At 38.8% G+C, this 25,120-nt stretch overlaps 1 protein-coding gene across 4 annotated transcripts in view; it reads left to right on the top strand.

The window, feature by feature from the left end:
• Nucleotides 1-25,120, top strand: part of Adgrb3 (adhesion G protein-coupled receptor B3) — a 729,857-nt gene that overhangs the window by 332,887 nt on the left and 371,850 nt on the right. For all 4 annotated transcript variants that reach the window (XM_085679475.2, XM_085679474.2, XM_085679476.2 and 1 more), the window contains 2 exons: nt 959-1,153; nt 24,191-24,259. In XM_085679475.2, the coding sequence (XP_085535601.1) occupies nt 959-1,153; nt 24,191-24,259 (264 nt within the window). The remainder of the gene's footprint in view (nt 1-958; nt 1,154-24,190; nt 24,260-25,120) is intronic.

The raw sequence follows: 25,120 nt of genomic DNA, 5'->3' as shown, positions 1-25,120 counted from the left end.
TTATTTATTTTACATTCTGACCACAGTTTCTATTAGCTGTAAAGTAAAGGATAACCATGCTATAATCCACAGCCTCAGAGAAGCTAGGGAGCAGCGAGGGCTCAAGGGGGACACTCAGATCTCCCTGGGAAGGAGAAATAGAAGAGTTTTCTTAGGTGAACTGGGAATGGATGGGGCTGGTGGATGGGAATGAGAACATGAAGGATCAGGTAGGGGTAGCGTGGGAGAGAGAACTGAAAAAAAACCTACTGGAAAGGGTGTCATTTCAGGGTCAGGTAGAATCACGGTACAAGGGAAACTCCCAGGAATCTACAATGATGACACCAGCTAAGATTCCTAGGAAAATGAATACATAGCCTGACCCATGGCCACTTTCTATGTCCAGGCAAGATTACAAGTGGAGGAATTGTGACACCAACCCAGCCACATACCTTTTGACCTATCATCTGTCCAGCCTATCAGATGTGCTGGCATAAGGGTGACACAGAGATTCTGGCAGTGGCCAGGCAATGTAGTGTACCTTTGTTGCAGTGTAGTGGCCTCTTTATAGTGTGCTCAAAAAACAGGTTTCCTCCTTAAATACAAACCAGAGAAATAAAAGGATCAAAGCAAGAGATTATGACTCATAACTAGAATCACAGCTCTTGGCAGCTAGAGACAAGGGGGTCATAAATGACAGCCTTTGACTGCTCATATAGTGAGACGTGGTCTTGATAAATAGATGCAGTCTGAGACCAATGCCTCAAGAGTGATCCCAACCTATGATGCTGCGTGGAAGGCAACGACCCAGAGGCTGAATGGCCTAGAGATGTAGCACAGAATTTACTGTTTCTAAATCCTTCTAAATATCACAAGCCTATTTTAAAGTTTACAATTTAAAATTAGTTACTTAGTGAAGATATACAGAGAAATAGTCATGAAGATTCTGATGTGCTTTCTGTTCTTTCGATCATAACAGATTAAAGAGCACCTTGCGAAGGGGCAGCGGATGCTGGCAGGTGATGGAATGTCCCAGGTCACCAAGACGCTGCTGGATTTAACCCAGAGGAAGAATTTCTATGCAGGTGATCTTCTAGTGTCTGTGGAAATCCTCAGAAATGTGACAGATACGTTTAAAAGGGCAAGTTACATCCCTGCATCGGATGGTGTCCAGGTAAGAGAGATAGAGCCTGAGAGACAAAACCAGTGAAATTTGCTCCCCTCCCAGACACCAGACACCTTGGAGGTAGCTGGAAGGAAAGAATGTTCATGGCTTCTTCAAAACACCTTGGCTGTGTGTAATGTGGACTCTGGCAGTGACCTCAATTCCCATAGAAACGCTACACCTCAGTATCCTCGCCATTAAGATGCTGACATTAAAACTCAAGGAAAGACCAAATGAGCGTATGTGTGAAGCACTTTGAGCCCGCGGATGAAAAGCATTATCGCAAATTCAAGGTGGTATCATGGATATTTTATTCCCATATTTAATATCACCACCTTGCCATAGGAGACTATTAAAAGTACATTAGGTATAATGAAAGCATATTAAGTATAGCATGCAAAGGAGGCATAGTGTAACATCTGTATGAGGATGTTTTATTTGAAACAGGGAAAGCATATTTAACATTGAGAACTCTTGCCTGATAGTGTAAGGCCCATAGAGGATCATTTCAAATGGAAAAATAAGAAACTCAGGAGCTCTGCGAAGCCTTTTGACCTTGTCATGGAAGACCTTAGAGCAACATCATTTACCTCCATAATATAGCTAAGTACTAACCCACTTGAGTGTTGCCTTGCCGTTAAAACAAAGCCCGGTGAAACAGCATAGTTAATGTAAGGTCATTGTGTACTTTCAGATTAAGTCCTTTTCTGCTGTAGACTAAAATGGACTCCTGCTCAGTTGATTTTTGTATTTCTTGCAAAATGCAACTCTGCTATCAAGAGAAACACTCAGTCGTCAATGGAATCAATCATTAATGACACCAATGCTCTTATCTGTATCCAGGTGTGAATATTTCTAAAAAGATCCCATAGACAAATGAAAGCTTATGTATGTAGGAATGATCCACACTGCATTCCATACCAGACCAGGAGTATCTGGCATCTTAATGGCAACAATGGAAAGGATGTTGGATAGAAAATTAAAATGATTTGAACATCTTGAAGATAATACGTTTCTTGTAGAAACAGTCTAGTCTTTTAATAAATTAAGTAAGCGACATACATATTTACCCCTACCCTTCTGAAAACTTCTATTAGTACTACCATAAAAAGCTAGTATTTGAAGTCATTGACATAATATACAATAAATATATTCATAAAAGAAAAACATAAGATATATTCTTATAAAAAATCACCACGCATAACACAACATTAAAGTCTCTAATTTGTCAAAAATGCAAGACTTGTAGGTTTTTAGTGCTAAATCTCAAAAAAATGAAGACTGAGGATTTGCTTTAGAAACATGTTTTGATATCCTTCCTTTTTATCTTTTTATTTGTTGAGCCATGGTCTAACTGTGTAGCTCTGCTTGGCCTGGAAATTACTGTATGAACCAGGCAACCAGGAAAGCCTTGATTCAGATGCCTGTGTGCCTCTGCCTCTCAAGTGCTAGGATGAAAGGTGTGTGCCAACAGATAATACTGCATACACGTTTTTATTGAGCTACTTTTTATAGACTTCAGCCTTTCAGCACTTAATTTGACCAGTTGCCTGGCCATAAAATTAGTAGATTTGACTTACATAAAGCGATCGTCCTGGGTTGTCTGGTATAGTCTGAAATAGGATCCTTCCTTGCCTCATACCCCTGTTCACTCCTCTGCAATCATGCTGAGTGCTAGGTACGATGGTGTCTTCTTCTTTCCCTCACAAGCTGTGCCTCTCCAGTTTACAGTCTTTACTGGTATCTTCAGCTACCTACAATAATCTCCATCCTCTGCAGAAATTCTCGTCTTATATCCAGTTCAAAAATCATAAGCCACTTCAAATGCCAGATTAGCAAGCCCCTCAGTTACATTAGAAATTAATTTTGGTTCCTCGAATCATTCAGAAAATCTTCTGCTTCTTTCAATCTGCTTTTAGTAATCAAATGTAAAGTCATCTCCACATCCCATTATCTCCTTTGTTTCATTGGAAACTCGAGCTAATGGCTTTATTCAGTATCTTCTGCACTTTGTGTAAACTTCAATTTGCCCTGCATAAGGTCTCCTTGAGCATTTTTGGTGGTATGGTATGGCACCCCAGGTTCTATATACTGTCAACTGATTTTTCCCTGAAATACAAGTGATCATGTATTTCTTGTTCTTCATTATAAAATTGCCAGTTCCTAGTCAGTAACAGCATCATGTAGACTTCCTTCATCTTGCTTTGCTGTGGAATCTGCCTTACAAGTCCCCTTGCAATCTTCCTTTTGTCAGTAGCCACACGAGTATGCTAAGCCAGCCTCTAAGCATCGCAACCTAGTTATTTCCGTGGCCTCTTCCCTTTGTTCCCCCTTACATCTTGATTAATTTGAACCCATGTGACATACTATTCACCTATTAGCTATCCTAGAAGAGCTCTTGATATGTCAGCAGAACTTCCAGGCTCCATGAGTGATAGCCCTTTACCTTGATATCTAGTATGCTATGGATGATGTTTGTTGCCTCTGTTCCCATTCAGGCACAGCACAGGTCATTCCCTTAGTCACATTAGCCAGTTACTGCTTTCCAGAAGTGCTGCATGTTCTTGACTCTATGACATTGTTTTCTCTGCTTTCACACTGTCTTGGTCTGTCTTGACCTTACAATTTATTTTGAATCCTATGTGTCTCAGAAATTCACGGCATCTTCTCCCCTATTTCTCATTCCGTCTTTGCACTCAAATGAGACTCTTCTTGAGAAAAAGAAGTGAAAAGAAATTGTTGGACTCTAGGAAAGCCTCAGCCCTTGACCCAAAATTAAGTTTAGTGTAGAATCTTGACTATAGAAGGAATTTAACAAATAATTCGAATTAATTACAATGAAACTAATAATCAAATAATTGTCTTTTGGTTGCTTTTATCTTTTGCCTTCCTCCACTAAAATTAGGAAATGACAACCAAAGTTCAAAGGAAGATTAGATAAAACTGTACACAAAAGTTCCATTCTTTTGAATATAGGTAGATGCAGGATATTTCATTTGAAATGGCTAGCAATGCGGACAGGAACAAAGAAGAGCTGTTGAATGGATTTGATGTGTTGACGGAAAAGTATCATAATCACACATGACAGATTAATCTTGTCTTAAAATCTATCCATGGAAATTTGTATTAATCTGAATTTCTAAATACCACGAGGACATGGTGTTCTTAGATTTTATGTTTACTTCTTTAATAATTATAGTTTATGATCTGAAAAATCCATGGGAAGAAGTTTAATGAAAAATCCATAGGACTATTAACCTACCATTAAATATATAAACTATATAAATAATGGTTGTTGCTTTTGCATTTTGGTTCATAGAAAACTTACTGTTTTTAATATAAGTAAGATATTTTCTCTCTGCACTTTTAGAAGTGTGTGTGTGCTGTGTGTGTGTGGGGAGTTCTGCATGCATGCATGCATGCATGCATGCATATCTGTGAATCAAGTTGTGTGCTTTAATACAATCAATTCAAATTGTATTAAAATTAACAAGCAATAAATTTAACCTTAAAGCAAGTACATTTCCCCTTTCAACACTATCTCATGGGCAACTGTTGCATGTTAATGTCTATCATCAAAATATATATAATATTTAGTCTTCAGTTTTAATGCCAGAAATTTGTTTTTTTAATGTTTCCTTAATTAGATTTTTAAAAATTTACTTATTTATTTATTTATAAAAATTTTCGACTTTCTCCTCTCCTCCCAATACCCTCCCATTCCCTCCACTCCCTCTCCTCCTCCCTCTCCAGTCCTAAGAGCAGTCAGGGTTTCCTCCCAATACCCTCCCATTCCCCTTCCTCCCCCCTCCCTCCAGGTCTAGGAAGGTGAGCATCCAAACAGACTAGGATCCCAAAAAGCCAGTACATGCAGACGAAACAAGACCCAGTGCCATTGTCAATGGCTTCTCAGTCAGCCCCCATGGCAGCCACATTCAGAGAATCCGGTTTGATCACACGCTCATTCAGTCCCAGTCCAGCTGGCCTTGGTGAGCTCTCATTCAATCAATAGCCATATATTAGTGGGTGAACGCACTCCTCGCTGTCCTGACATCCTTTTTCATGTTCTCCCTCCTTCTGCTCCTCATTTGGACCTTGGGGACTCAGTCCAGTGCTCCAATGTGGGTCTCCGTCTCTATCTCCATCCATCGTCGGATGAGGGTTCCCTCTGATCCTGCCTTCCTTGCTCACGTTCTCCCTCCATCTGCTTCTCATTTGGACCTAGGGAGTTAAGTCCAGAGTTCCAATGTGTGCCTCTGTCTCTATCTCCATCCATCGCCAGATGAAGGTTCTATGGTAATATGCAACATATTCATCAGTATGGTTATGGACCAAGGTCAGTTTGGGCACCCTCTCCTCTACTGCCCAGGGAACAATCTGGGGACCTCTCCTTGGGCCTGAGAACCCCTCCAGAATCAAGTCTCATGCAAACCCTAAAATGAACGCCAGAAATTTGAAACACAAGAGAGAAGCATCAAAATATAACCTAGTAAATATTTTATGTGATTATTAGTACTACAAACAAGACTTCACCAGCTCTTAAAGAGGAGAATTTAATACGGCACATGCCACGCATACCCGGCCTCATCAACTGGTTTGCGGAAAAAATAAAGCTCCTCATTAATCATGTTGTTCTTCTTGTAGGATATGACTCTTAAACTATGCTTTTTCCTGGGTGAGATGATACCAACTTTCACACCCATGACCGCTTAGAATCTTTCTAACAAAGAAGAGCTGTGGAATGTAACTATTCTATAATATTTTTGTTTTGTTTTTCACTTTAAATCCCTCTTTAATTAATGAGACACTGAAATTGAAAAATATATGTTCATATGTCTTAGACTGAGACGATAAATTATTCTTTTATTCTGTGAGTCGAGAGACTATCTTCCAGAAGCTTTTTTCTCTCAAGTCTATTCTCCAAGTATGTTCTCCTGGTCATAACTCCCAGAATACAGTAAGTCCTTTATGTGGCAGATCCTTGCCAAAATGACATAGATTCTACAAGGTTTGGCTCATGGATAATTTCTTCTCAAAGGTCTTCTCACCAACATCTACCCATGAGGAGAATTTTTACCATTCCTTTGGTCATTTGCAACCTTGTGGACACATTTTATGCAGCACTCACACATGACATTGTAGTAAGTGTTATGTCTGCCTTCAGGTATTAATTTTAATCTTATTGGGGATGAATATGTCTCTGGAGCTTTACTTAACACTTGAAGCATAGCAGACACTCAGATGTTTGTTCAAATAAAAAAATGAATCAGGGCAATATTAATGTTTGGAGATTAATATGGTTTCTCAATCCCAAAATAAAATGGCTCAAATTCAGAGGCAGAAATGTCTTCATTTACAATTTTTTGCCATTGAAAATTTTACACCAAGTCTGATTCTATCTATGGAAGACTGAGCTTGCCCCCAAGTCCCACTTACCCGGAAGGAAAGGTCTAACAAAGTGAATACTTGAAACAGACATGTGTAAGCTCTTATTTGATTTCATCTATTATTAATTTCAGAATTATAATGCACTTTATTATGTTTCTGTTATACCATTTCTTCATTCATAAAATGCAATATAAAGGTGTAGGACTATAGATGATTTTCATTATTCTAGGAATTATATGCAACAATAACCAGCAATGAACTGACACTGAATCACTGGTCCCTAGCCAAATAGAAATTAAGTTTCTTTGAGAAACAGGGCCCACATTTTCATGAGTTGATCACACTAACATTGATTGCTGTGGCTTCCTGATAAAAGACACCCAGTTTAATTCATGTTAGTAAAACATGGATATTGGTATATGGTATATTTAACACATGGCCTGCCTCTGTAAAGCACATTATATACTCCTTGATCTTCAGATCACTGGGGAGCCCTTTATCACACCATGCTGTGGACATTTAAACAGTGAAATACTCTCACTCTCTCTCTCTCTCTCTTTCTCTCTCTCTCTCTCTCTCTCTCTCTCTCTCTCTCTCTGTGTGTGTGTGTGTGTGTGTGTGTGTGTGTGTGTGTGTGAAGCATAGAACCACATAAACTATCCAAGGGGAACTTGTTCACAGCATGAGAGGTGAAACAAAGATTGAAGAGAGCATTCCCATTTTAGACCTCAGATGGAAGCATGTGCTTCGGGCAATCAAAATTGTACACATCTCGAAACATGTCAGTGATCAACCGTGATAACACTATGTTGATTTGTAGACTACAGCTCCATTTTATTAAGTAAATAAATTGACATAACATTTCAAGAGGTTATAAATAATTCAGATGATCTCTGTCCTTTAGAATTGTTGTGACACAGAAAGTCAGTCAGGCTAGATGCATGACTGACCACAGAGTGGATACACCACACTGTTTTTATTGTTAGGATTATAATTTGCAATAGAAACTCGAAGAATGAGGGTTGCTCTCAGGCTGGTTACAATGCCACTGGGAAAAATATCATGACCGACACTAGATTTTACGCATGGATCTGAGATATTTAAGTACAGGATGTCCCAATTTTAGAAATTCTAGTCGCATACAAATCTGAACTCAGAAGTAAATAAAATATTCATGGGAGTATAGGGATTGAGAAAAAAACTTCAAGAAGCAAGCCATGTACAGAAGCACTCAACCAAGAATCAGAATGAGTGATCAAAGTCACAGCAGTGGTGTGAACACTGAAAGTCTAGACTAAGCTAGTTAGCAAGATCTCCTGAGTAAATAGTAGCATGGAGACCTTTGGGAGGGCTGAAGGGAAGGGGAGAGGCAGGGAGGGGAACATTGAAAAATGTAGAGCTCAAACCAGATTTTCTGAATGTGGCCGGAGTTTCTGAATGTGGCTGGCCTGCAGTCTTTCTGAAAAGCCATTGACAATGACACTGGGACTGGTTTCCTCTGCATATACTGGATTTTTGGGATCCAGTCTGTTTGGATGCTCACCTTCCTGGACCTGGAGGGAGAGGGGAGGAACTTGGACTTCCCACAGGGCAGGAGACCCTGACTGCCCTTGGGGACAAAGAGGGAGCAGGAGAGGGAGGGGGGGAGTGGGAGGGCGTTGGGAGGAGGGGTGTAAATGGAAACTTTTTATAATTTAATAAAATTACTTTCAAAAAAAATAAATAAAAATGATAAAAAAGAAATGGTCTACATGTTGGACAACGTAGTTCCTGGGGGAAGGAGGGTGAAAGCAAAGAAGAGTTTGTGTTATTAGAGTTTTTATGGTAAAATCCATTGCCTGTCAGCACCTAATCAGCAAGTCTCAACTGCCTAATGTCATATGCCAATTAGAAAGAACAATACAGTGACGATGGAGGGAAGAAGCTTGTGCGATGTTGCTACACTAGGAAGATGAGCCAACAAAGGCTGGTGACCCCTAATCTCTTTTAAGGGTCATTGATGTGAGGTTTGTATTTACAGGCCAAGATATATACATAGTTAAGCAAAACTGGTCAAGCTGTGACCTTGACTATCAATCTCCCATCACTCTCTAGGCTCCAGAATGCCCCACATAAGTTGTCAGAGTTGTGTGAAGTATCTTTATGGCAGATAGATTCTTTCTCTGGATTCACCAAACCTTCAGCCTTTGTCTGCCCCAGTACTGGATTCCTAAGGGAGTCTTAACTCTGGGATCTGTTGATCCAGTAGTTTTATAGGCAAAGGCAAGGTTTAATTTCTATTTGTGTAGCTCCCCTCTGTCCGAAAAATTACGTTTTCTCTCTACATTTGTTTCTCTATTAACAGGATCCCTAAATATTACTGTTAATTTTAGAAAAATAGTTTACCACAATAGATAACATGGATTCATAAGGAAAGCCAGAGTGTTGAGCTGAAAGATAATCCCATGCAAAGACAATGGAAACACACAGAGAGGAAAGGAATAAGGGGTTTTTAGGACAATGAATCACAAAGCAGAAGAGAGAAATCTTGAATGAAAGAAAATCTCATCAGAGTTTCTATTGGTATATTTTTCCCCATCAGACAGGGTTTCTCTGTTTCCTTAGTAATCCGGGAACTTGCTCTATAGAACAGGCTGGCCTTAAACTCATAGAGATACTCTTGCTTTTTCTACATGCTGAGGAATGCATCACCACTGCCTAGTTTGACATTTTCTTACTTACTTTTCTATTGTCATGACAAAATACCTTTACCAAGGCAACTTGTAAAATAATGCAGTTAATATGGGGGCTTACAGTTCCCAGAGTTTAGAGTCCATGATCATCATGGCCACAGACAGGAAGGCATAGTGCTGGAACGGCAGCTGAGAGCTTACATCTTATCCACAACTACAAGGAAGAAAGGGCTAATTGGGGATGGTGTGGGCCTTTGAAACCTCAAAATTCAGCCCCAGGCCACACCTCCTCCAACACAGCCATGCCTTCTAGTCCTTCCCAATTCATTTCACCACATCAAATAAATGGGCCTATGGGAACCATTATTATTTAAACTACTATGAAGAAAGAAATTATTGGAGTCTCTACATTCCATGATCTAACAGCGACTCAGATATGCCAGGATCATCAAATTTCCTCACAACCTTCTGGTCCTAAACAACAAGTCTTGGTGACACTCGATATTTTCCAACTGATTTTTTCTCTTCTTTGGCTCATCCTAAGATGCAATTTTCAGCAATATTTAATGAAACATCCAACTTTGAAGTAATATTCACTTTATTATCTTTATGACATGCTGATATTATCTTTAGCACAATTCTTTCTCTAGTCTTTGACATGTCACTTGTGCTTAAGAAATTTACTTCTTAATTGTTGAAATTAAATAGAGGACTCTTACCTCAGGTTTTGAACTCCTTTATTAAATATAGATCATATTCTAAAGAAATGCATAATCTATTAATCAAAGAGATATATTTAAAGGAGAGATTCTGATTTAAATGAGATCAGACAGACATCGTTCATTGTTATCAGGCCTTGGTTCTTACTAGATGACTCATAGAGGAGAGAGTTTTATTCAAGTATGGGTTTGAAGAAGTCTTGTTCATGCTTTAAAGAAATAGGAGGGACTAACTGCCTCACAGAAAGCCTTTCTTCTCTTTGAAAGTGATAAGAACATCAGCATTTTCTAAGAAGCAATGAGTAGATGTTTGTTTAGAGTTCTTCAATCTCCTCTAAATTCTTTGAATTATTGGCCAGGATCTTTCTCTATCTTGTTTGTTGGAGTTCCTTTCTGATTCTTGTTCACAAACTAGCCTGGCAAGTGAATAGGAAATGGGCAAATGGAGAAGCGAGTACCACTGGACATCTCCTGGGAACTTAGAGCACCATATGGAAAGAGTAAGTTATCCAGATAGCTATGTAAAATGAAGGAAGAGAAATTGGCAGGATGATTTTTAATTGACTTTTATTGAGCTCTACATTTTTTTCTGCTACCCTCTATGCCTCTCCCATCCCCTTCAACCCTCCCCCAAGGACCCCTTGCTCCCAATTTACTCAGATCTTGTCTTTTTCTACTTCCCATGTAGATTAATTAGATCTATGTAAGTCTCTCTTAGTGTCTTCATTGTTGTCTAAGTTCTCTAAGATTGTGGTTTGTAGGCTGGCTTTCTTTGCTTTCCACTATTCTCCTTTCAGGTGGCCCTTTCTGCTTGGGTGCCGAGCCAGCTGGTACAGAAATGGCAGGAAAGGAGGACGATTTTTATAACACATTTCAATGCTCAGTAAAGAAAAGCTATTTTGTTTTGGTAATGCATTACTTCTTTTAAAAAATTTACCTTATTTTTTCTGTAATTTTTATCTCTTCTGTTTCATGGACATGGAGGGCACTGATAAACAATCATATATAGGGGAGAATCTCTGAAGAGAATAAGTACATTATCTCAGTAAGGGTGATAATTATTTCATCCATTGCCTTCCCTTATCTTTTGATGAATCCTCTTCTGAAGGAGTGGTCTCCTGGTGACTAGTAACGTTAACCCTCAAGGGACAAGACAGCAGAATGTTCTAGTCAATAACAATGTCAAATCCCTACCCAAGATCTGAGGTTGATTATATATATTTGAACAGAAAGAAGTAGCTTAATCTTAAGAAGCCTCAATTGGGCTCTGGAACTTCTACCTTCTTATGTAACTTTAATCTTAAGAGGATGCTGTGGTCCTTTTCTTTTTGGTATTATGACACAAACCCATAGGAGAAAAGGCCAGAGGTGACCACAAGAGAGGGATCTATCCGGCATGACCTGTAAGTTTAATAACTACTGTTTCTCCTGGCTGGGAGGAGGAAAAACTCCCAAAGACAAAGGATACAGCAATTAGGTGGAAGAGGAAAGACAACAGAGGAATGTGAACCTATACATTGCAATCTATCTGCTAGTTGATGCCAGGAAATTATTGAAATATTTATATTAATTTTAAAAATAAATGGAATTCATTGTGACTTTTTATACATGCATACAGCATATAAAATTTACCTTCTTATTTACATTCTTTTCTTCTCTTTCTCTTGTTCTCTTTACTTTCCCAAATAGCCCTGTTTTAGTTTTATTTAAAAAAAAAGCCTATTCTTGATTTAATATGTGAGAGAAAATGTGAATTCTGTCTTTCCAAACGTGGCTTATTTTGCTTAGTATAATGATCCATGATGTAATTCATTTTTAAAATTACTTATTTAAGGTGTGTGTGTGTGTGTGTGTTTGTGTGTGTGTGTGTATGTTATAGGATGTGTGTGGAGATCAGTGGAAACTTTGTAGAAATTGATTCTCTCCTCTTAGCCTGTAGTTCCACGTATCAAACTTGGTCTTTCTTGTGTTAGTGGCAAGTGCTTTTACTCTCTGACCTATCTTGTTATCTCAATTTCTTTGTCTTTTGTGTCTAAATAATAATTTTGGTTGATTTTTTTAAAGTACAATAAAACATCATAATTTTATTCTTTTAGAATCTCCCATTTTTTTCTAAAATTTAAGGTAATATTGAGATTTGTGTGTTTTTCATTTACTATCAAAGTTTGGATTTCTGCTTTTTTTAATTATTATTGGATGCTGTGTAGAACTAACAGAACAAATATTCCAGAAATGTATCTTATATTTGAAGAAAGGAGTTGACCACAGATTTGGTTTCAAGGACTTCTTTGGCTTGTACATGTCAGCCTTCGATCAGCATCTTTTAATGCTCCTTGTTTTTTTTTTGCACATGTATCTTGGTATCTCTGTATTCGTACTCTTTTTATAAGGATACCAGAGACCATGCAATTTTTCTTTAAACCTGAGTCCCTCATTGATGGAAATATTTCTAGATAATCTCACATATGATCATCAAGTGTTAGGACTTCAACATTTAAATCAGAAGGAACAGGTACAATTCACCCCAGAGCAGGAAACCATGAAAACCTCTGAACACTGCTTTAGTGAGAACTCTTTGCCAGACAGCTTGTCCTAGGACAAGTTGTACAGTGACTGGTAGAAAACCAGATCTATGTTTTCTTACAATGCAGGTCCTCAAGTGTCTTGGCCATGTCTGTCCAAAATTGAGGGATCGTTCTTCACTTTGTTCTTCTTGAGATTTAGAAAGAGAAACGGGGTATTTGATAAAGTGTGTCAAATGGTCTTTCAGCTTTGTCAAGCTTGTCGGAGTTGGGTGATAGATCTGAAGCAGAAATTCAGCTCAGTGAGAGAAAGCAAGGTGTCATCTTTTTAAAGTTTTTTTTAAAGGAAGTCTTGTTTCAAGAGGAATTAGGCCTAGTGAATGTGTGACATTAGCTACGTGCTAGAGTGGGTGAATGTAGTGTACATGACTTATACCATGTGGCAGGGCCGATTCTTTCTATAGGTAGGAAAATGGGACTTGCTTAATGGTGACTCTCAGTCTTAAGTAATAATCAGGAAATGTCTGACCCTTCTGTGGCTACAAACTTGGGTGTTTTCTTTCCTTGCTTGCATCCTTCATTGTTTAGGTTCTGATTAACTCAGGAACATGAGTTCTCTAGCATTTTCTATCTTTATTGTTTATATAAGAAAGCCATGAGATCAGAAGTCAGAGACATCAACAATCTCTGGTAGCTTCCTGTTAAATTGATGCCCTGTAATGTTGGGATATCTGCTCACTCTGTGGTGAGTAGTCAAGGGTTGCTGTTGAGTCAGAGTCTGATACGTGAATTCAAGAATGCATTTACAGACAAGAAGGGACCATTGTTAAGTAGCAGAATTGAGAGTGGAAAAGACATTGTTAGAGAAAGGAGTATTCATACGACCCAAGGTTTTGCTTGTATTGGCTTTTGAATATGTTGAACTTTTCCTGATTTGTTTAAGTGAGTTTAAAAGAGCTAGACTCTTTATAAGATAGATTCAAGATTATTGAAAAGAGAGTTGTCAAGATTAAAAGTTAACTTTGGTTGTACAGTTAGGTACCTTTAGACTCCCCACCGAGGAAATAGATTTGCAGAGATTAGAAAACAAATGCCATCTTCACTGTGTACACAGAGCAGGGACTCGGTTAAATATGTGGACAGCAGTGTAATCCAAAGAAATAAATTTCGACTTGTAGCCAGTTTGTGACTACAAGGGCAAATTTTAGGTACTAGATCTACTCTTATTATTATTATAATTTTGTATGGCTCATGCCCCTCCCCACCTAGTGAGAAGGAGCAGAAAAGTCAAAAAGATGTTTTGGAGAGGAATATTTATGATAACAAAAGACAAAGATAAGGTGAACCCTGGCATAGCAGAGAATTAATCTACTCTAAAAGAATAAGAAAACCGGCATGCATAAATCTAGTAAAAGAAAGTAAAATCACGGAGAAAAACTGTGACCCAGAACAGAGTCTTCTCAGAACATTCTGACCAGTTTTCACTTCTGCTGTTCATGGCATGTTGTCTGCAGAGGCATTTCTGGTCTTTTAATGGTTCACAGAAGTATGTTGTCTGAGCCAAGATGTTGAACTCATTTTTAAAGGTATTTTATTAGTTGTTTGACAATCTTCATACAATGTGTTTTGATCATATTCATCTCTCATTCTCCAAATCTTCCAAGATCCCAACTCCCTTTTCTACCCAAACAACTTTGTATCCTTTTTCTTTTTAACCCATCAAGATGAATGTGTGCTGCCCATTAAATGTGGCTTCCTGTTGGAGTGAGTGTTGATTTACCAGGGGTTACACCCTTCGACAAAACTGACCCTCCTCCCAGCAGCTAACAGTTGGCAATAACAGCTTCGTTACAGGTGGGAATACATACGCAAGCCTCGTCTTCACGCTAGGCTTTTGGCTGGATTGAGCATGCTCAGCTCTTGTGCATGCTGTTACAACTGCTGTGAGTCCGTGTGTGCAGCTGCACTATGTCAAGAGCACAGTGTGTCATTGTCATTTACTGTCTCAGGTTCTTGCAGTCTCTCTGTCCCCATCCTGCTCTGATCCCTGATCTTTGGGAGGAAACAGTGCAGCATCTTATTACATTTAGAGGTGAACATTCTGCAGTCACTTATTCTTGGCTGCTGGGCTCTTTGGCACAGGATGGCACAAGAATATCAGATCATATATGTGATTTATGGTATGTTTACAGGTATCATTTTTCTCTAGGTAGAGGAGTGGTGTCACTGGAGGTTTCTCTCCTGCCTGCTACTTCTCAAATAACCACCCCGAGGCTTAATATTAATTACAAATAGTTTGGCTTAGGCTTATTACTAACTTTTTCATCTTAAATTAAACCACTTCTAAAAAAATCTACATATTGCCACATGCCCTGTGGCTTACCAGTAATGTTCTGACATCGTACGCCTTTGGTGACTGCTGATATCTGCCTGACTCTGCCTTTCTTCTCTCTGTAACTCTATTTGGATTTCCTGCCTGGTTCTATTCTGCCTAACTATTGGCCAAATAACCTTCTTTATTAGCCAATGATAATAAAATGTATTCACAGCATACAGAGAGATATCCCACATCAGAGTAGAGTTTGCTTAATGTGTGACCCCCATTGTTTGACTTTAGTTATGCTTCCCTAACTCCTAGTGCAACAGGGATTGAAATGCGTTCTTCCCCTCCTCACAGCTCTCTCTACACATTTTCTGTTTACCTGGATGGTTTAGATTCTCTAAGTATCCTTACTTAAGAAAGAATGCTTCCATGTCTTGATTTTGTAATTATCTTGTCTACACCGACTATTGACAGTTTATCATATTGGCTGTTCTGCCATGCTGCCAACAGGTGAATAACCAATATCCTATAATAATCCATGCAAGTGTCACTCACTTCCTTACTTTTCATTTTTAAATGAAGACTGGGAAAGCAGTACCAAGCATATGCCCTAAAGCCCCAATAATTCAATATCCCCTTCTTTCGCTGCATTTCATCCCATCTGCAGCATCTCAGAGGTTGACTTACTATGCTAACTCTTACCAGAGCCTTTGGTCCCAAACTTATCCCAAAGAGACGGGTAGCATCATCTAAACTCTGCATATTGAAGTTATTAAGAACCTCTACAGGCTAAGTTGTCTTGCTTCGTAGCAGAGAGAAAAAACATAGTGAATCACAGCCAGTGTATCCCAGAGCAACCCCCTTCTGCTGGTTACAAAATGAGTCAGAGTTTCCGTGAGGATGCAACTAAAAGAAGGCTTGTTGTTTTCATCTAAACCCGCACATATTGGGAGAGGGATGTCAACAGTCTGTTCTCCAAGTATTCCAGGTCTGAGAATTTGATGTGGCCCAGCAGGGACAGCCAGGCCTGATTCTGGAGACCTATGCCCACCACTATCAGGTCAGGTCATTCTGGAAGCTATAGACCCTGGCACTAAGTACCCCACACCCTCAGATTAGCTCATCCTTTTTCATATGCTTAATTTCTTTCCCTGAATCATATGGTCCATATGCATTCAGCCCTAACACCTACTATAGGATGATTTGGATGATAGTTTCTGGTCTTTCTGAGTCCTTGCTAGCTTCTAATTGCCCAAAGCCAGTAGATATCCTGCTTGGATAGATGTTCTGCATAAAACTCTGATGCGCATTACGCTTTTCATCCAGTCAATTCTAAATTATTCAGGTTACTTGACTGCTACAAAATGTTCATACATAGTTCAGGCCACACTTGAGGGGCTGTTCACTTAGAAACAAATAATGTAAGAACACACAAATTGATCCATACCATAATGTTGCCGGAAATCAATTCCTTTTCTACGTAATTTCCACAACAGGAGATCAAGAAGCAGTGTCACACATCACAAGGAATCAACAGACCATGCATTAGTCTATATTGTAGCTGTGTTCCTAGATGCGATGCATGTGCTCAACCATGAGCGACCAAGTTTGGGAAAAAAAAATGAATTCTATTGTACTGTATCTTCTGTTGCCTTTGGGTGTTTGCCTAGCTGAAGAACAGTCTGTGTGTCTTGAAATTAATTTCACCCGTGGATCAGCTTCCAAATGTGTTTTGTTCTATCACCTGTCACTCTTGCCTCTCGTCCTCCCTTACCTATCTCATTAAGTATTCTTCCTAGTAGACTTATCTCCAGTGTTTAACCTTAACTTTACCTGTTCAACTCTATTCATAGTCTTTATCCCAAAGGGCTCCTGTTTTCAACTATGACTAATTATTCATATTACTTTTGTCTCTTGAGATTTAGACTTAAGTCAAAGTGTCTCCTGGGCCTCTTCACTTGGCTGCATTGTAGAATCTTAATGTTCAACCAGATCAAAAAGTAAGCTTGCTTGCTTTCTCTCTCTCTCTCTCTCTCTCTCTCTCTCTCTCTCTCTCTCTCTCTCTCTCTCTCTTCAGTGCAGGTATTTCTCCTGCCAGGTGCAGCATATGCAGTTACACTCTAAATCTAGGTATTCTGAGCCAGAAACCAAAGATGAATGTTTGATTCTCTGCCTTCTCCCCTGTGCAATCTGTCATTGCGTGGTTCTGTGCACCAAGCTACTACCTTCTCTACCCTCAGCAACTGAAACTCTTTTATGATCACTGTTTTTACTTTCACTCTACTGCACTTGTTATACTGTTCAGCTTCCAAAAGCAGACTTTTATTTTTAACTTGCAGATAACCATCGTGAGTTGATGACTCCACCTCACCTGACCCTTGACTCTTTCAATCTTTATGAATAGTATTGTCTATTCTATCCAGCCTATTCAAGACCAGTTTAGAAATATTATGTCATTCGTTCTCTTTCTAAAAATTGTTTAGATAGGTTTTATTCATGATGTGTGTACTCTCTTTCTCTTCTCACTTATACTTAGGGGCAAATTGTCATTTTACAATTTCTCCTCATCATGATGGTCTCAGGTTAGATATCAAACACAAATAAAGGTTTCCTTCCTAAGCTAATAGTCCCCCACCAAACACACTCTTTCTCTGTCTCTGTCTTCACACAAAGTTTCTCATGTCCTTCTACCTGTTTCTCCCCTTTCTCTTACGTTCTCTCTCTGCCTTTGCCTGTTCACACTCTCAGTCTCCCCTATCTGTTCATTCCCCCACCACTGTTACAAGGAAAGGGTCCCTTGTTTGTCCTGGACACCCTGTTAGCTCACATGCAAAATAATCACACAGAAACTGCATTCCTTAAAACACTGCTTGGCCTTTAGCTCTAACTTCTTATTGGCTAACTCTTACATATTAGTTTAACCCATTTCTTTTAATCTTGTATCACCACAAGGTCGTGGCCTACCAGCAAAGGTACAGTATGTCTATGTCCAGCAGAGGATCCATAGCGTCTCTCTCTCTGCACTTCTTCCTCCCAGCATTCAAGTCTGTCTTCTCTGCCTACCTAAGTTCTGCCCTATCAGGCCCAAAGCAGTTTCTTTATTCATTTAACCAATGAAAGCAACACATGAACAGAACCTTCTATACCACACCACCCTTTCTCTTTTGCCTCTGCCATTTATGTCTCACTATATTCTGCTATATTTTAATCTCTCTTTGTCCATTTAGGCTGTTTCAGCAAAGTAGGAAAGAAAATGAGCTTCTTTTTTTATTCTAATACATAGAAGCTTAGTCCAAGATGAGCCACACAAAGTTCATTTGTCCTGTGGAGAATCCTCTGTCTTCCAATATGGTACCTTATTATGACATCCTCCCAAAGGGAAGAATGCTATGTCCTCACAGAGCCAAGGTATCAAACTAAGGTAGCAAAGTTCTGCCTAAAGAATCTTGTATAAGTCTCTTAATACCTTTGAAACAGTAGGAGCCATGCTCAATCACCACCAAATGGTAGGATCTCAAAGTGCCTTTCCATCAACAACATTTAAATCTTGTATTTTAATCCATTGTAATTATTAGCTGGAGTAATTTTCTTTGCTTATTTATTTTTACTGCCGAGGATTGAAATAAGGACTTTAGATAGCCTAGTTAAGCACTTTCCCACTGTCTTATACATCTGTCTTAGCTATGTTCTCATTGCTGGGATAAAATAACTCAACAAAAGCAAGAAAAGGTGTATCCTAGATGATAGTTCCAGAGTTATATAATCGCTCATGGGAGGGGAAGCAGAAGAACAGTTAAGGAAGCTACAGTGTAGGGTCAGGAGACTCTCGAGTCACATTGCATCCCCACTCAGGAAGCAGAGCATGAAGAGGAGGCCTCAAGATCTACGCCCAATGACCCACTTCATCCAGTGAGGTACCAGTTTACCAACCTTCCCAAACAGCACTGTCAACTGGAGACCAAGTATTCAAATATTTTAACCCATTGCAGGCCTTTTGCATCCAAACTACAACAACCTCAATCCTAAACTAATCATTTCAAATTTATTGATTGATCTACTGACTCTATTCACTCACTGGAATTTAGGATGGATGAGTTCAGGACTCCACATGTCTTGTTGACTCTTTACAGTCCCCAGGGTGCTACAGGATATAGAAAAAAAGAAACCACTGCCTATGTACTTCTTGCAAAGGTAAATATACTTCCAATTATTTTCTCTTTCTTTTCCCACCTTTCCATTCCTATATTCTTCTTTCCTTTGGCGCTCCAAAAGTCAGTGTATTAGGAAGCAAAGCATATTTAATGATATTCTTATCTTCTATCTTCAGCCTCATACACTGTGACATCTGTGTTGTGTTTTTATAATTCTCCATATGCATTCCTTGCAGAGAAAACACACCATATTCTCCAAATGCATCTGTAAGACAAAGAATGTCATTGATAGAGATGCAAGGCAAGGTTTCTTGTGTTTGGCATAGGTGCTGTGTTGGAAGTTCTTGCTTCTTCTAATCTAAAGACTATATTTAGACATCCTTGTCACCAGAATTTTTAGAGACAGAACATGGTCCCTGGCAACTCTAATAAGCAAAGCTTGAGTTCTTGTCCACGATAGATCAATTAAACAGAAAAACAAAGAAAACAAAGACATGAAAAGCACGTGATGCTATGTCTTTAATGTGACTGTATTAGGAAGAGGCACAAAGAGTTCCAGATAACATCTTAAGTCCCAAGTCTATCTCCAGTGCCCTGAAATGAGATCAATGTTTCTATGAAGAACTAAGTATACCACATCTAAGCAGTCCCAGGCAAGGTGTGGGTTCACCATTGACTCATCATTTTCTGAATTTCAGCCTCAACCTGTTAGGTGTGGAAGGACGCGTCTAAGAAATCTCACACTAACTCAGAATTGAGAAATAGATGACTATTTCTTTAGTGATAAACTCACAAATCATAATCCTCTGCTTAAACAGAGACCAGAAACCAATTACCACAACCAGAAAAAGAGAGAGCCAACGCATGCTCTACATCGGCTTATATAATATAAGAGGCCACGCCCCATTGGGCGGGTAACCACTGGCTGTAAGACTTCCTTCAGCAGTAAGGTAGTCAGCTGTTTGAGATTTCTTTCAGGGAAACAAGTTCCCCTTTGGTTGATACTCTTTCTTCTTTCCAGCATGAGTTTCTTGGGGGAAATACCCATTTCTTTCAGGATCCGGTGTTTCAATTGTCTCATAATCAGATTGAGAGACACACATGTCTCTTTAGAATATCTCCATGTTCTCTAGGCCAGTTATAACATAAAGAACAAGAAGCAGAGTTATAATCTGTATTTATCCACAGACAGACTGTAAAGTTTGGGGGAATGAATGAGGCTCAGACACCTGGATTATAGACAAACTATGGGGAAGAACAGTGAAAGGGAAAAATGAGGACAGCAGGAGTCTTCATCATACCCAGCTTTGCAGCTATCACCCAGTCTCTAGGTTAGCGAATAATGGTTTATCCTACACTATTCATCTTTATAGTAATGAGAGAAACTTCTTCTTGTTCATTAAGCTTTCCTAGAGTTAGTTATTTCAACATTCCTGAACAGAGCCAGCAAAATGTATCAGATCTTTACCTCTACATTACAAGGGTCTTCTCCTTTTGGGGTTATCTTTGACCTTTTAAATCTAAACATTTTGCTAATTAAGATGGAGGGGAACATTTCCTGTGACTTGGGGTCATCAAGTCATTAGCCTAATCTACATTTCAATTTTCATACAACTAGAACCTTGAAGGTTCTTTCATGAGTTACACAAATTGATGTATGGCCCATTAGAAATCTGCCAATTAGAAGCCAATCAAAAGTACAGCAATATTATAGACTACTACCCACAAAATGAAATGTTCTTTTTGTTCTTCTTTTATTCTGGAATCTTGGCCTTGATTGTCACAGTGATGTTTATGTTTCTCTATCCATTATTCATTTAGTTCTCTGTCTTCATACCAAGAAAACACATTCATACTTCTTTGATCTTTGTGTCCAGCAGCCATTTGGCACAGCACCTCTAACTAAACAGACCTCTGGGAATCACTACACTGTACAAAACCCAATTTACCAGGTTTATTCTGTGAAAAGAGAGATAACTATTGAAAACTTAGAAGCTGAAGTCAGTCTTTAATTGGTTCTGTTTTCTCTGTTGCCACAAGAGATAGAGATATTCAAATGGAGTTGAGATGAGCTTGGAAGTCTTTACCAACATGGTAGCCATGCATTCACTATAATGTAGTAGTAAAGACAATTTATGTAGCAAATCATAAAAAAGATAATATACAAAAAATGCTGTCATAAAAGACAATATATTTAACAGGTTCTGTGCAATAGGAATAGTGTTATAAATTACCTCCAAAATTCTTCCAGCTGGCTTTTACAGATTAGAGAAATAAAGTAGAACAGGACTTTATTCTTTTTGTAATTAAAAGAAAACATCAAAAGGGAAATTTTAGTATATATCTGCTTCTTCAGTTTTTGTGCCACTGAGATTCTGCCAAGGACTTTAAGTTTTTGAGAGAAGTCTAAGACATGGGATCAGTGTGTTAAAGCATTAATGTTATCAGAGCACACAGAAACCACACGAGCAGGATCAGCCCTATGCCAGCACAGTCTAGAGCAGGATCCAGGCTTGTCAGGACTACATAGCCAAACCTTGTTTCAATAAAGCCACACACACACACACACACACACACACACACGCACACACACACACACGTACACACACACACACACACACACAGGCATGCACATGGACCCTAAAAGAAAAGGCTACTGTGTGATACATATCAGGGACAGACATACATGATTGGATTCATTAATACCAAAAGAAGAATATCTCTAGCATGCAAGGGCACTTAATGAATACTGTGTAGGTGAAGGGTCTTCAGACTACTCAGGAGTCCTTCAGTTGTCCAGAAATGTTACCAGTCTCCTCTTACAAACACTGTCTTGTTTTATCTGTTCATTCTGTCAGTCTGTTCATGTATGACAAGTCATAGTGGATTAAAACATATAGCCTAATTTAATATACATGTTCTGAGTGCACTTCATACAAGCAGGATTCTGATAACAGAGTTACTGTTAGTTCAGAAGAATGGTGTTGCTTCTTATGTGCAAATCCAAGACATTGTGACTTTGTAACACTTTCCTTTAATTTTGAACTTTACTAGGTATCTTCTATGGGCAAATGTTACAGATAAACTGATGTACAAAAAAAATTCACTCTGCCCAAAGCTGCCTTCCACATGACTCCAGACAATGACTGAAGCTTCACTCATCTCACTGTGTCCTACATGGCCCGCATTAGTCAGAAAATGGCTGTTGATTATTCTGAAATACGATCAGCTATGAGATCACAGGGGAACTTTAATCTGAGCTGCCTTCCTACTCTGATTCAATAAAGGCCCGTTTATTGTTCCTGAAAAATAATACAAAGTGTTTTTTCTAGTCTATGCTGGCTTGGTTTAAGATTTGGATTAATAATTCATGCTTTTATGTTTCTCCCTTGGTTACTTTAAAAAAGAAAACACTGAATTCATTATTTTCATCAAGGAATTGTGTGTGCAGCGGCCTTCATGTATAGCAAGAAGTCACTGACCCACTGTCAGGAAAACATGCTTTGGGAAGTGTTTTTCCAGAAATGGAGATACATTTGCACAAATTGCTTCCCCTTTCCTCTTGGTGTCTCTTGTTAGCAGCAGAATGCATTGCGTATGATAGCTGGAGAGGTTAAGAAGCAGACGAAGGTCATGGACCTTAACATAGCCATCTTGCATGCACAGGGATGAAACCTACAGCATTTGCCTCATTAGCTTCCTGTCCCCAACTGAGTTAACCAGCCATAGGCAATTGAAGAACTCTGAAGGTTAATTCTTTCTGCTCATAGGTAGAGTTACAGCTCAGTGGACTAAGCCCTTAAAATGTTAACACTCCAAGCAAGAAATTTTAAGTGGTAGAAATGGCAGGTAGTGCAGAGAGGTTAAATGCATTGAAAATGAGTTTAAAGCAGACTTACCACCTCCCCCTGCCCCCAGCAGCTGCATAAAATAGTCTAAAACTTTTACAGAGGTTATAACTCGAAACATGTTTCAGCCATGTGATTGCCAGGAACTATTAAAATAAATAGCACAAATAGGGCAATTAAATATAGATACTAACAGCTTCAAACCGCAGCAGAGGAAACGAAGCAGCCTTGTTTCTCATCTAAAAACACCCAGGTGACGTTATTTGGAAGGAGAGCAAATGCTTGTTTTGAAAAGCTGTATATAAAGAAGACAAACAAAACTGGCAAATTAATATCATTTCTGCCCACTGGGGAGTCCTGCCCTAAGCTTCTGAGCGAGTCAGCGAGCTGCAATGTTCCTGCTTACTCACCTACAAAGAAGTTTAGATAGGATACAACAAAGGACACAGCCAATCAGCCGCTGTCTGGGCATCATGTCTCTGCTGTACACTGTAGGTCTCAGGTCAACAACCAAGAAGCACCCTTATCTCTTCTCCAAACTCCTGTATCTTGATGACACTGCATACTGGCAGAACCAAGGCAAGTCTTTCTGGTGACATGTCACATAGGAAATCATAGTCCAGGACTGAGTTGAGTGCTCACAGCAAATGAAAAATGAACCTTGGATTGAGCTCGTCTGCCTGGAAAGAGAAAACCAGACAGTCATTTGCATAATTATAGATGAAGATAAAACCAATAGGTCTTTGTCCATTAGCACTGAAGGTACTGGTAAGGATTTGGAACTTCAAAAAGAGCATGTTACATGCTGACCTATTCAAAAATGTCAGAGATAAAAGCTAGTGATTCAAAAATCATTTAGATTTATTCTGCATTGCTACATGTGCTCTTCGCTAGAAATTTTGAATGTTTCTTTACTCTTTTCAACAGATAGTTGAAAAGCAAAAATACGGTAATCAGGAAGGACAGAACAAGAATTTCAACTAGGGTGCCTGTCTAGTCGGGCTTGCCCATCATTATAGTCTTATGACACTGTTATTAGAAGCAAGGAAATAGTGGCCGTGGTTTACAGTTCACAGGATATCTTGTGGTTGATGAGTATGAGCGACTTCTTTAGAGAAGGCAAATTCCATTTGCAAGGAATAATTGTATAATGACATTATAGAGTATAATATAGGTGACAGTAGAATAAATCATTGTGAACAAAAAGTGTTTTACTTATTCTGGTTGCTTCTGGGATGCAGATGGGAAATATGTAGAGACCTTAGAATCATGTTGCTAAAAAGACCCCTGAAAGATCAAGAATGTGTCAGGATGTAAAGAAATGCTGCAGATATTCATGCGATGTAACCTTTCCAAACAGGTGTTGTTACAGAGCACATTCTCACATGCAAATACTAAACTTTTTATCCAATTTAATTTTCAGAACTTCTTTCAAATAGTTAGCAACCTTCTAGATGAAGAAAACAAGGAGAAGTGGGAAGATGCCCAGCAGGTAAGGGTGAGATTGTCTTAGAATTTATGATGAAGTTGGCTAGATACATATACATGAAAAGCCAATAGTTTGATTCTCCAAGAGTATAAAAGGATTTTAGAAATCGTTATAAATGACAAAACATTAATTCTACAGAAATCAAGTCATGTTTTAAAATATCAGGCCATGGGAGGAATTTTGTGTGACCATATGGGGGGGAAAAAGAAGCATGTTTACCTAATTTGCAACTTCAAGAAACTAATATGTGACAGATTTGTACTTTAGCACTAGACCTCTTTCTGGTTTTAGATAATGGGAAAACAAGGCAACCTAATAGCATATATCTCAATAGAAGTGCTGTGCTATTTACTAATGAGAAAAACAATTGCAAGGAATTCATGCTACACAGAATCTGTCTCATGTGTACTAATGTGAATTCTTGTTCAGGAAAAAGTTGTGAGCATCAACTCCCGTGCATAATCATGTTCAGACTATTCTTGCTGCTATGCTTCCTCAATTGTCAGGCTTCTTTAGTGACTTGGGTCCTGGATGCGAAATTGTCTCGTTCTGTCATCTTTTCCTAATTGTAAGACTTATTTTTCTAAAATGCAGAAGGTGCTTTCCAGGGGAATAGAGGGGAAGTATAGTTTTTAAATCACCATGGGAATGCAATATAACTGAGCGTGAAACTTCTTTAAGTTTTCTCCTTGACTCCAGTTTAAAAAAAAAAAAACTACCAAGATTAAGGAACTCCAGAAAAAAAACAGAATGAGCATTTACTGAAGTTCATGTAAACTATCCACATCCTTTCTTTTTTCTAATCCCTTGTGAGGCCCTCAGAAGTGAAAAATGCCCCTTATTCCAACTATGATCGAAAATCCA

The sequence above is a fragment of the Myodes glareolus genome, chromosome 18 (assembly GCF_982192425.1).
Source record: "Myodes glareolus chromosome 18, mMyoGla1.1, whole genome shotgun sequence".
In the NCBI taxonomy this organism is placed as follows: Eukaryota; Metazoa; Chordata; class Mammalia; order Rodentia; family Cricetidae; genus Myodes; species Myodes glareolus.
The sequence above is the reverse complement of the archived record's forward strand: the minus strand, read 5'-3'. Positions and strand labels throughout refer to the sequence as shown.